The sequence below is a fragment of the Solanum stenotomum genome, chromosome 6, assembly GCF_019186545.1.
Source record: "Solanum stenotomum isolate F172 chromosome 6, ASM1918654v1, whole genome shotgun sequence".
Taxonomy (NCBI): Eukaryota; Viridiplantae; Streptophyta; class Magnoliopsida; order Solanales; family Solanaceae; genus Solanum; species Solanum stenotomum.
Window position 1 is genome coordinate 519,299 of NC_064287.1, and position 10,159 is coordinate 529,457.

The 10,159-nt window shown below is 32.6% G+C and overlaps 1 protein-coding gene across 1 annotated transcript; it reads left to right on the forward strand.

The window, feature by feature from the left end:
- Positions 1 to 1,306: 1,306 nt before the first annotated feature.
- LOC125867171 (MADS-box transcription factor PHERES 2-like) lies at positions 1,307 to 2,317 on the forward strand. Its single transcript, XM_049547601.1, has one exon. The coding sequence runs from the start codon at positions 1,307 to 1,309 to the stop codon at positions 2,315 to 2,317; it is 1,011 nt and encodes a 336-aa protein (XP_049403558.1).
- The last annotated feature ends 7,842 nt before the right edge of the window (positions 2,318 to 10,159 follow it).

Genomic DNA, 10,159 nt, shown 5'->3' on the forward strand with positions numbered 1-10,159 from the left:
ATATAGGGACTCCAATATGGTTAATATTTATCACATTGACTATAAAAGGAGATTTTTTCATCAGAGTAATAAATGTACATATTCGTTTGATCAAAATTTAGTAAGACATCTTCAAATAATTTCTCTTCATCTTGAGTATTTTTCTTAAAATAATAAAAAAATATCTTTTCATTTTAACACTATTGTAAACACATCATTTTGATAAGTGTTTTGTGCAATTATTTTAGATTGACTTGTCTGAAAACTAATATAGAAATATATATAATTTGAATCGAGTGACAGGTTGGTGAGTATCGGATATTAAGAAAAACTTACTTAAGCAAGATTTAGTTTCAAATATATCTGAAAGCAACATAATTTTTCAACCAAATATGGTTTATCCAGAATGAAAGAAAATAATAACGTGCTTCGACAAGCGATGTAACTTCTTCAATCATACATACATCACCATTTAAGATTTAAAAAATACTTGTGGTTTTAAAATTAACCATAAAAATTGAATATTTTTAAGCATATTAATTTATATTTCAATATTCCTAACCAATATATAAATGTTCCCTTGTTTCAATATTTAATTATGTACTTCCTTGAATCAAAATATTCTTTTTATTTTTAAAAAAACTCGATGAAGGAAATTAGTAGACAAATACATTTGCGATAACTTTATGACCATTCTCTAGATACACTTCTTAAATTTAAGGGAAAAGGGTCATAAAAATACTCCAAGTTTGGCCGAAATTGCTGTTGCGATACCAAACTTTATGGTGCACCATTTAGTCCCTTGCACTATTTAATAGTGCATTTTAACTATAAATATGTATCCACGTGGACACATTACTATTTAAAATGATGCAATATTTATGATGTCCACGTAGGCACATAAATACCTTTAAAATTCACTATTAAATATTACAGGGGGTAAAAGGTCCTTTCCAAAGTTTGGTATCGTAACAACAATTTCAACCAAAGTTGGACTATTTTTCATACACTTTTCCCTAAATTTAAATCTCATTAATATTTTTCCTAATAAGTTGGTCAACATAATACTAGAGCCATAAGTAAATATATTTTAAGATGATTCTATTTAACTTTTATCTAATATCCCCTGATTTAGTGTTTTTCCAAAATAGTTCTTGCCAGCAATAAAAAAATTTTTATTTCAAACTTTTAAAATTATACAGAATTAAATTTTTCTCTATAAATAGGAGTCAATCCTAGGCAAGAAAATCACAACTACTACTGCTAGTACAACAAATCCATTTTAACCCTCATATCCAAACAAACACATTTCTCCTCCCCTTTAGCCATGACTAGAAACAAAGTGAACTATGCTTTCATTGAAGATGATAGCAAAAGAAAAATCTCATATAATAAAAGACTGAAAGGTCTCTTGAAAAAATCAGATGAACTGAAAACACTTTGTGATGTTGAAGTGGCTACAGTCATATACGGCCGTTACAGAAATGAACCATATACATTTCCAAATAATGATGTTGTACGCAACACTTTTATAAAGTTTAAGGAGTTGCCGACATTGGATAGATCTAAAAACATGGTTACAAGAGAAGAGTTCACCATGCAACGGATCAAGAAGTTGGAGGAACAACTTCAAAAGGTAATAAAGGAAAATAGGGTCAAGGAAATGACAAATGAAATGTATGAGGTGTTCGAGAGAAAAACTGTTTCAGTAGACATGAACCCTTCCTATCTCAACGACCTAAGTTGTGTAATCAAGAAGAATCTCAAACAAGTACGTGAACTAATGATAAAAGAGGCTAATGGAGAGGGTTCTACATCGAATGCCCCTCAACCCATTGTTGATCTAATGGTACCCAGTAGGAACAATTCTGAAGGACCGACGGATCCTTCTCCTCTTTTGTTTTCACAAATGTTTCCTCCAATGGTTCCACAATTTTTTTCTCCAATGCCTCAAGACATGGTTGTTGGAAAAACACCTGGACTGATCCATCCAATGCCGTCAACAATAATGTATTCTCCGATTCCTTCACCAACGATGGATTCAATAGTGCCTTCACCAATAATTGATTCTCCGATGCCTTCATTAATGATAGCTCCTCCAATGTATTCTCCAGTGCCTCCTACAATAAACCAGCAAATGGAAGTTTCAATGGATATACCTTCAATTGGTATATCAACATCAATGAATAATAATCAGAATTCCTCTGTTAACTTACCAGATAGTCATATAATTTCTGGGTTTCTCAACTGGAAGGATGATGTTGTGATAACTTTATTGGATGATCCTTTATTTAAAAATAATAATGTGCAAGATCCAATCCATACCAAAAAATTCTAAGGACCAATGTGTGTATTTTTAATTGGTACTATTCTCTAGTACATATGGTCAAATGGAGTATTTATGTCGTTTACTATTTTTCATATCTAAATTGTGTAGTTGGACTCTCCGAGTAAGTATCCCTTCATCGTCCTTTGTAGTGTCCTTCTGTCGTATTCCTTGATTTGTTTCAAAGTTTGTAGTTTCGTTCCCTTATTAAATCGATGGTTAATTATTTTAATTTTTATTAGATACTGATTTATTTATTTTTCATTAATTACTATTATTATTGAAATGTTGTTGTTAGTATAATTTTCTAAAATAACCTCTTACAGTTCAAAATCTAACAAACTAATTTACATATATGGTAAAATTTTAATTTTAAACTTTCTGGTGTAAAGTAGTAACACTTCTAATATTACAATTGAATTAAATCCATATAATTAATTGTCTTATTTAATATACATTTTTTAAAAAAAATATGGTGATAGTAAAAGATTCAATTTTGTAGCTTTTGTGTGTTAAAAACTTCAAAAGTTCTATTTTAACTTAATTTTTAGAATTGAGGTTTGCACTCCCAAAACAGAGAATTGGATCATCACATTTATATTTTGGCTCCATATTTCTCAATTTTCTGTCCCTTCGTGACGATTAATAATACACAAAATTTAATATAAAAATTGAGATTTAAAAATATCCTAAGGTTTTTAAGCTTGTTGAAATATTTTTTTATGATGTTCATTTGACTCGAATGGGCATGTATACGTTTTGATAATTTTTCTCATTTGGCCATGTACTGTTAATTTTAAACAACGGTTGGTCTGCGTATCTATTTTTGGTTATACATATTCATGCGTTCTAGTATATCTTTTAGGTTTTATTTTTACTTAGATCTTTCTCAATAGTTTTCTTTATTGTAAAATTGGGTGACTTGTGCAATTAATGATTTGCTAGAGACAAAGTCAATGTAAGATACTATGGATAGTTTGGTTGATAACAGGTGACTGATATGATCCAAATAAATTAAGTCAATTTTAAAATGATCCATGATATTGAGTGTTAATGTTTTCATTAAGTTGTTGTCTGTCCTATAGAGTTTAATGCGTCAAGTTGGTATTGATAGTTGTTTTCTGTTTGGTTGACATTTTCCATGAGTGGTGACTGTTTGTCTTCACATTTTCATTTATCGTACCCCAGAAGTCCTAATTGAACTTAAAATGAGTATGTATGAATTAGTTGAGAAATACATAATGGACAAGGTTGATACTATGTGTGTGCATGTTGACATCTTCTTGAGAGTTAGTGTTTGATTCTGAATCTTAAATTCTCTAGTTTCATTTATACTATATATTTCGAAGATCCTCTTTTCCTGAGTTGGCCCATATAAATAGAAGAGGTGATTACCATTGTCAAATAGTTTTCATGAAATAATAGATAGACTGTATGAATAATAATGGAGCTTAAATGTTGTCATGTGATAAACTGTCGCTTCTATGATTCATGTTCGTGTCAAGTCGAATTCTTGCTAGGTAGAAGAGTGAAGTCTGAGTCTGTATGATGTTGATGTTTCGTACTCCTTGAGGATAAGAAGTAGTTTAAGTTTTTTGTGATTTGATAAGTTTGTATTTTACGTACTTGTAAGTTTTTCTAAGCTTAAACTATTGTGTTTTCAGAGAGAAAAAAAAAGACATTTACGATGTTTAAGCCTTGAAAAGTAGGTTTTCATAATTTACATGCGATCGAGTAGAAACAAAGTAAAAAGGTTGAAAGCTAAAAGTGATAAAATAGTCTGTTACCATAAAGTGAAGCTGATGTCTTCAGATGTCCACATGTGGCTCCGCACTGCTAACTTACTGAATTTCAACTAGAGGAAGAATGGTCGCTACAAAACGGTTGGTGTGTGGTAAAGAGATGCGGTGCCATTCTTAATATGGGGATGCATCTCATCTACTTTTCAAATTAAGTTACAAGAAACAATTTCGCCATACTACTTGATATGGGAAATCATTTATGACTGAAACAAGAAATGCAGTGATGCAGTGCGTGTGTGTGACCTAATTTTAATGACCGGGTAAGCATTTTTTGGAAACTTTTGTAAAGTCATTATTTTCCCCTTCCCGATATTGATTCCGAATAGAACTCACATTTGTGTTTCGATGATTCCATTTTGTACAGAACGTCAAGTATAGTCAATTTTCCAATATCATTTGTATATATAGGATTTCAAACGAATCTTGATGGTCCTTTCGATGTTTTGAGAGTTGGCTGATTTTTCTGGCCCATGAGTTATATACCCTTTGCATTTGTGATAGGCCTTTTGCTTAAGGGGCCTTCACTAAAGCCAAGGCATGATCTCTAAAGCGAAGGATGAACTTTAGCAGGGTTAGCTTAAGTGAGCCAAGGGTTGCTTTAGCGGTGATCACTTAAGCAGAGCCTGGTTTACAGAAGTGATATCCCTACTTTAAAAGTGTATTAATCATATCACTTAATAATATTAGTTCAATGATGAGTAAGTATCTGTAAAGTTCAAATGATTTCACTAATTTATTTCTTTACATTCAAATTAGTATATATTTATATCTATTGCAGTCCTTTCATTCAGTCATTTCGCTTCGGCAATATTACGTACTCGTACAATCAATGTGTTGATGTCATTCGACCTGCATCTATTTATGATGCAAATATAGGTGTTCAAATCATCAATTGACACTTCGTTGAGATTTGTTTGCACTACCAGTTAGCTTTTGGTGAGTCTCTTTGCATTCTAGAGGACTCAACTTTTATCTTTTAGTTAGTTTCTTGACGTGTTGTGGGTCTTGTCCTGACATCCATATTGAACAAAAGAGGCTGCATAGATAGTTAGTTTTGAGTATGTTTTATTATTACTTTCTAAACTATTTTTTAGCTATTATTGTAATCAGAATATTTTGAGACAATTGAGTACTTTGAGATTAAATAGTTTAATTGTGTTTTAAAGCTCAATTCTACTTGAGTTAAGTCTTTAGCTAAGTAGCCAGCGGCCAAGGTTTTGCTTGTGGATCATCATGGTTCTCGAGTGCCGGCCACGTTCAAGGTGTAGGTTTGGTTGACAGTTGGGAATTTGACTGGCAAATGACCAGGTTTTTCAAGAACTTGAGTTCTAAGCTAAAATGGTGATTGTTCACTGATTTTCACTCCTTTTCCAAAATGGTTTTCACCTATGAGTTATAAATGTCTTGAGAAACATATTCAAGTAAATATTTTTGGATTCAAACCTCATATTCGGAATTGGGTTGTTTAGTTGATTTGACCCATTTCTCAAAGTGAATGATTTGGGTGTTATTATTAGTTCTGGAATCTTATTTAGATTACTCGATTGAATAAGATTGCGTGTCTTTGCACATTGTTCAGAAAGGGAAAGATCAAGTCTTGAATTAACTTTTGATTGAACTGAAGCAAGTGGTTTCTAAACCTTTTAAAACTAGTAGAATCATTTATTTCCCTTCACTGTGTGTGTTGGGGAGTAATGAAAATGACGTGATGTGTTCAATTATTTTACTTGATTTATCTTAATGAATAAAACTGGGATTAATGAAAGAGGCAATGTGTTGATCATAATTCTTTGTGAATTTCCTTGTTGTGGACCCAAAATGTGTTGATTAATGAAATGCTTTGATAGCATTATTGTAGACTTGAATTGTTTGAGTTGTTGTCTCTTTCTTATGGTGTGAAATTTCTTATTTGCATTGATTTCTTTATATCGTGATGAGACATGTGATGTTCATGCCAACGAGAAATGGTTCTAGCAAGTGATATGATATAAAACCAAAGGGAAATGGTTCCAGCTAGTAATATGAAATAAATCCCTAAGGAACTGGTTCCGGCTACTGATATTATACGTAAGGGAGATGGTTTCGGCAAGTTATATTATAAAAATTAAGTGAAATGGTTCCAGCTAGTGGTATAATATAAAGGCAAAGAAAATAATGGTTCCGACTAGTGATATTGTGCCAAATAGAAAAGGTTTCGGCAAGAGTTTGATCTACTGGATACTTGTAATAGATCTATTTGATACTTGAGAATTACTTACTTGGTACATGTGATTGGCATACTTGAAACTTATTGGTTGTTGACCTGTGATTGTTGGACTATGATTATTAAGCCTTGGAAATTATGTATTGTAAAATTGTTAGGTTGGACTGATTTATGTAGGTTGTAATTTGAGGAGTTTTTGTTTGGATGAAAGGTGTACTCGTATTCTAGAATATTTTTGCTTTATTTAGTAGTTTCTTGCCGTGTACAGTGTTGTTCGGTACTCACTCCTTACTTCTAAACTTATGTAGGTTCCGAGCCTAGTTCCGTGTGATTGCTCTTCTTCTTCTCCTTCCTCTGTGGTTCAACAAGGATTCTTAGAGGTAGTTGGTTGTCATCCTGGCGGATCCTCTTCTTCCTTTATGTTTATGCTTTCTTCTATTTGATAAATAAAGACTTTTGAAACATGTAATTATCTTTCAATTCTATTTTAATACATTAGTGGATTGAACACGTGACAACAAGCTGTAAGGTTATATTAGAATGACTAAGTTTTTTGCTATTTATCTTGTCTTCCTTTCCGCATTTGTTAGCATATTTTGGGTTTGAGGGTGACTTGTCGTAGTGGGTTAGACGATGCAATCTCTTTCATTTTTGAGTTGTGAGACTAATTTAATCTTAATTTTGTTATGTAATTCTAGAAACTATTAATACTTATTCTTAGGATTTTATTAAGGTGGTTATTAATTCAGTTTTATTTGGTATGTGAGTTCGTAAGATGCTATTGTCGAGAGAGAAATTTGTTGCTACCATGTGATTGAATCTTTGGTTATTGAATATAATCACGTCTCTTAACCCTTCTTGGAGATGACAAATGAAATGTATGAGGTGTTTGAGAGAAAAACTGTTTCTATTGACATGAACCCTTCCTATCTCAACGACCTACATTGTGTAATCAAGAAGAATCCCAAACAAGTACGTGAACTAATGATAAAAGAGGCTAATGGAGAGGGTTCTACATTGAATGCCCCTCAACCCATTGTTGAACAAATGGTACCCAGTTGGAACAACTCTGAAGGACCAACGGATCCTTCTTCTCTATTGTTTTCACAAATGTTTCCTCCAACGGTTCCACAATTTTTTTTTCCAATGACTCAACACATGGCTGTTGGAAAAGCAGCTGGACTGACCCATCTAATGCCGTCAACAATAATGGATTCTCCGATTCCTTCACCAACAATGGATTCTCTGATGCCTTCACCAATGATTGATTCTCCAATGCCTTCATTTATGATGGCTCCTCCAATGTATTCTCCAGTGTCTCCTACAATGAACCAGCAAATGGAACTTTCAATGGATATCCTTTCAATTGGTATATCAACGCCAATGAATAACAATCAGAATTCCTCTGTTGACTTACCTGATAGTCCTATAATTTCTGGGTTTCTTAACTGGAAGGATGATGTTGTGATGACTTTATTGGATGATCCCTTTTTTAAAAATAATAATGTGCAATATCCAAACCACATCAAAAAAATCTAAGGACCAATGTGTGTATTCTTAATTAGCACTATTTTCTATGTATATATGGTCAAATGGAGTATTTATGTCGTTTACTATTTTTAATATCTAAATTGTGTCATTGGACTCTCCGAATAAGTTTCCCTTCGTCCTCCTTTGAAGGGTCCTTTTGTCGTATTCCTTGATTTGTTTCAAAGTTTGTAGTTTCATTCACTTATTAAATCGATGGTCAATTATTTTAATGTTTATTAGATACTGATTTATTTATTTTTCATTTATTACTATTATTATTGAAATGTTGTTAGTATAATTTTCTAAACTGACCTCTTACGCTTCAGAATCTAACAAACCAATTTACATATAGGGTAAAATTTTATTTTTAAACTTTGTGGTGTAAAGTAGTAACACTTCTAATACTACAATTGAATTAAAACAATATAATTAATTTTATTATATAATATACATATTTTTTTAAAAAATATGGTGATAGTAAAAGATTTATTAATTTTGTAGCTTTTGTATGTTAAAAACTTCCAAAGTTCTATTTTAACTTAATTTTTAGAATTGATGTTTGCACTCTCAAAATAGAGAATTGGATCATCACATTTATATTTTGGCTCCATTTTTCTCACTTTTTCTCCCTTCGTGAAGTAGAGTTATTCTTCCTATGTTCGAAGTCTATTGGACAAAATAAATGTATCCCCAACATTAGGAATATAATTTTTTGTGTTTATTTACCAATTGGAAGACACAAATATTCAGATAAGAAATAAAAAATAAGGCAAGAGAGATGATAATATATTTATAGGTAAGAATTGAACTATGATGGTTAATAATTGTAACATCTCGCAACTAGAAAGAACTAGAAAGAAGTTTAAAATCTAGAAATAGTCATTTTTGGAAAGTGTAAGGAAATATGGAAAATTTTAAGTAAGTTAAAGTGAGTTTTTGGTAAACTTCAAACGACCATAACTTCTAGCTCAGGATGATTTAGGTGTAGTTCCAGATATGGTTACAAAGCTCTTGGGATGATCTTTCCAACACTGCCGAGTTTGCACGATTCCGAGTTCGTATGAGTAAGTTATCCCATTTGGAAGTTGGGCCGTTAGATTAAGGAAAGTCTAATCCGGGTTTTTGGAAGGGTAAACTAGTCTTTTCCTTACCTAATTTGCCTCTTTCGTTTTTTGGAATTTATTTGGGGTAAAATAAGGCTTTATTCAGTCTTAGAAAATTAGAATTTACACTAGGGCTTGAAGAGGAGAAGAAAGAAGAGAAAAGAGGAGAGAAATCAAGAAATCGCCAAGAACGTTCAAGCTTTGTGAGTGGAATTCGTCGGGGATGATCCCTACAAGGTATGTGAGATCACATCGTGTTGGGTTAGTTCACCCACACGCCAAACTTGTTTCAATTCAGCAAAATTGGAGTTGTTTAAATGTTAAGAAAGTGGAGTTCTTGAAGAACATTGTTGAATTCTTGTTGGTTGATTGTTGAATGCCTAGTGTTGATTTGATTCGTGTTTTCGGGTTGTTTTTCGAGTTAAATCTATTGGATATTGAGGGTACTAATGATCCTAAGTGTTTGGGGAAAGGACTATGGAAGTTAGAGGGTTTAGAGATGAATAATGAAGGAGAAAAGTCAGAATTTTCTGGGGAAAGGGGTGGGGCATCGCGCCAGCCAGCGCGCCCCAACTTGTCCTCTGAAGTTTGGGGCCTGGCTCCCCGCGCCTCTCAGAGCGCCAAGGACGCCAGTTCACCCCATTCTTCCACCATCTTTTCGTACTAGTTTCTAAGTGATGTACCTATGTTTCTAAGTTGATTCCAACACTCTAAGGTACGTCTAAACATCATGAAATCATTCATAAACATGAGATCATGAACCTTGAATCCATAATCCAATTCAAGGAAAGTTAGGATCAAAGTCAAGAGAGGTTAAGATCAAGACTAAAGGTTAAGAGCAAGTCAAATCAAAGTTTTTAAAGTTTTCAAAAGTCTTTAAGAAATGTTTTAACTTTGTTTTAAGACTTAAGTTTCAAGTTAAGCAAAGAGTAAAGAGTTGAGTTCATTTCTCAAAAAGTTATAAGGGAACTAAGTATTCCCAAAGAGTTTATAAATGTTTCACATTTGAGCAAGAAAAGGGAACATCGATTCCAAGAGAGCTTTTAAGCTAAGTTTTGAGTAATTATCTCTAACCAAAGAAATAATTTATGTTTTTAAAACGTATGACCTAAGTATATTTTTGGGTGTAGTATTGAGCACCGATATGGGGATGCGAGTTCATATTAACTCAAGTCTCCATAAACCATGTAGCCATCATGGATATAAATGGGTCATA

Excerpts from the sequence above, each read along its gene's own strand:
- LOC125867171 (XM_049547601.1), top strand. The coding sequence starts at position 1,307 with ATGACTAGAAACAAAGTGAACTATGCTTTCATTGAAGATGATAGCAAA.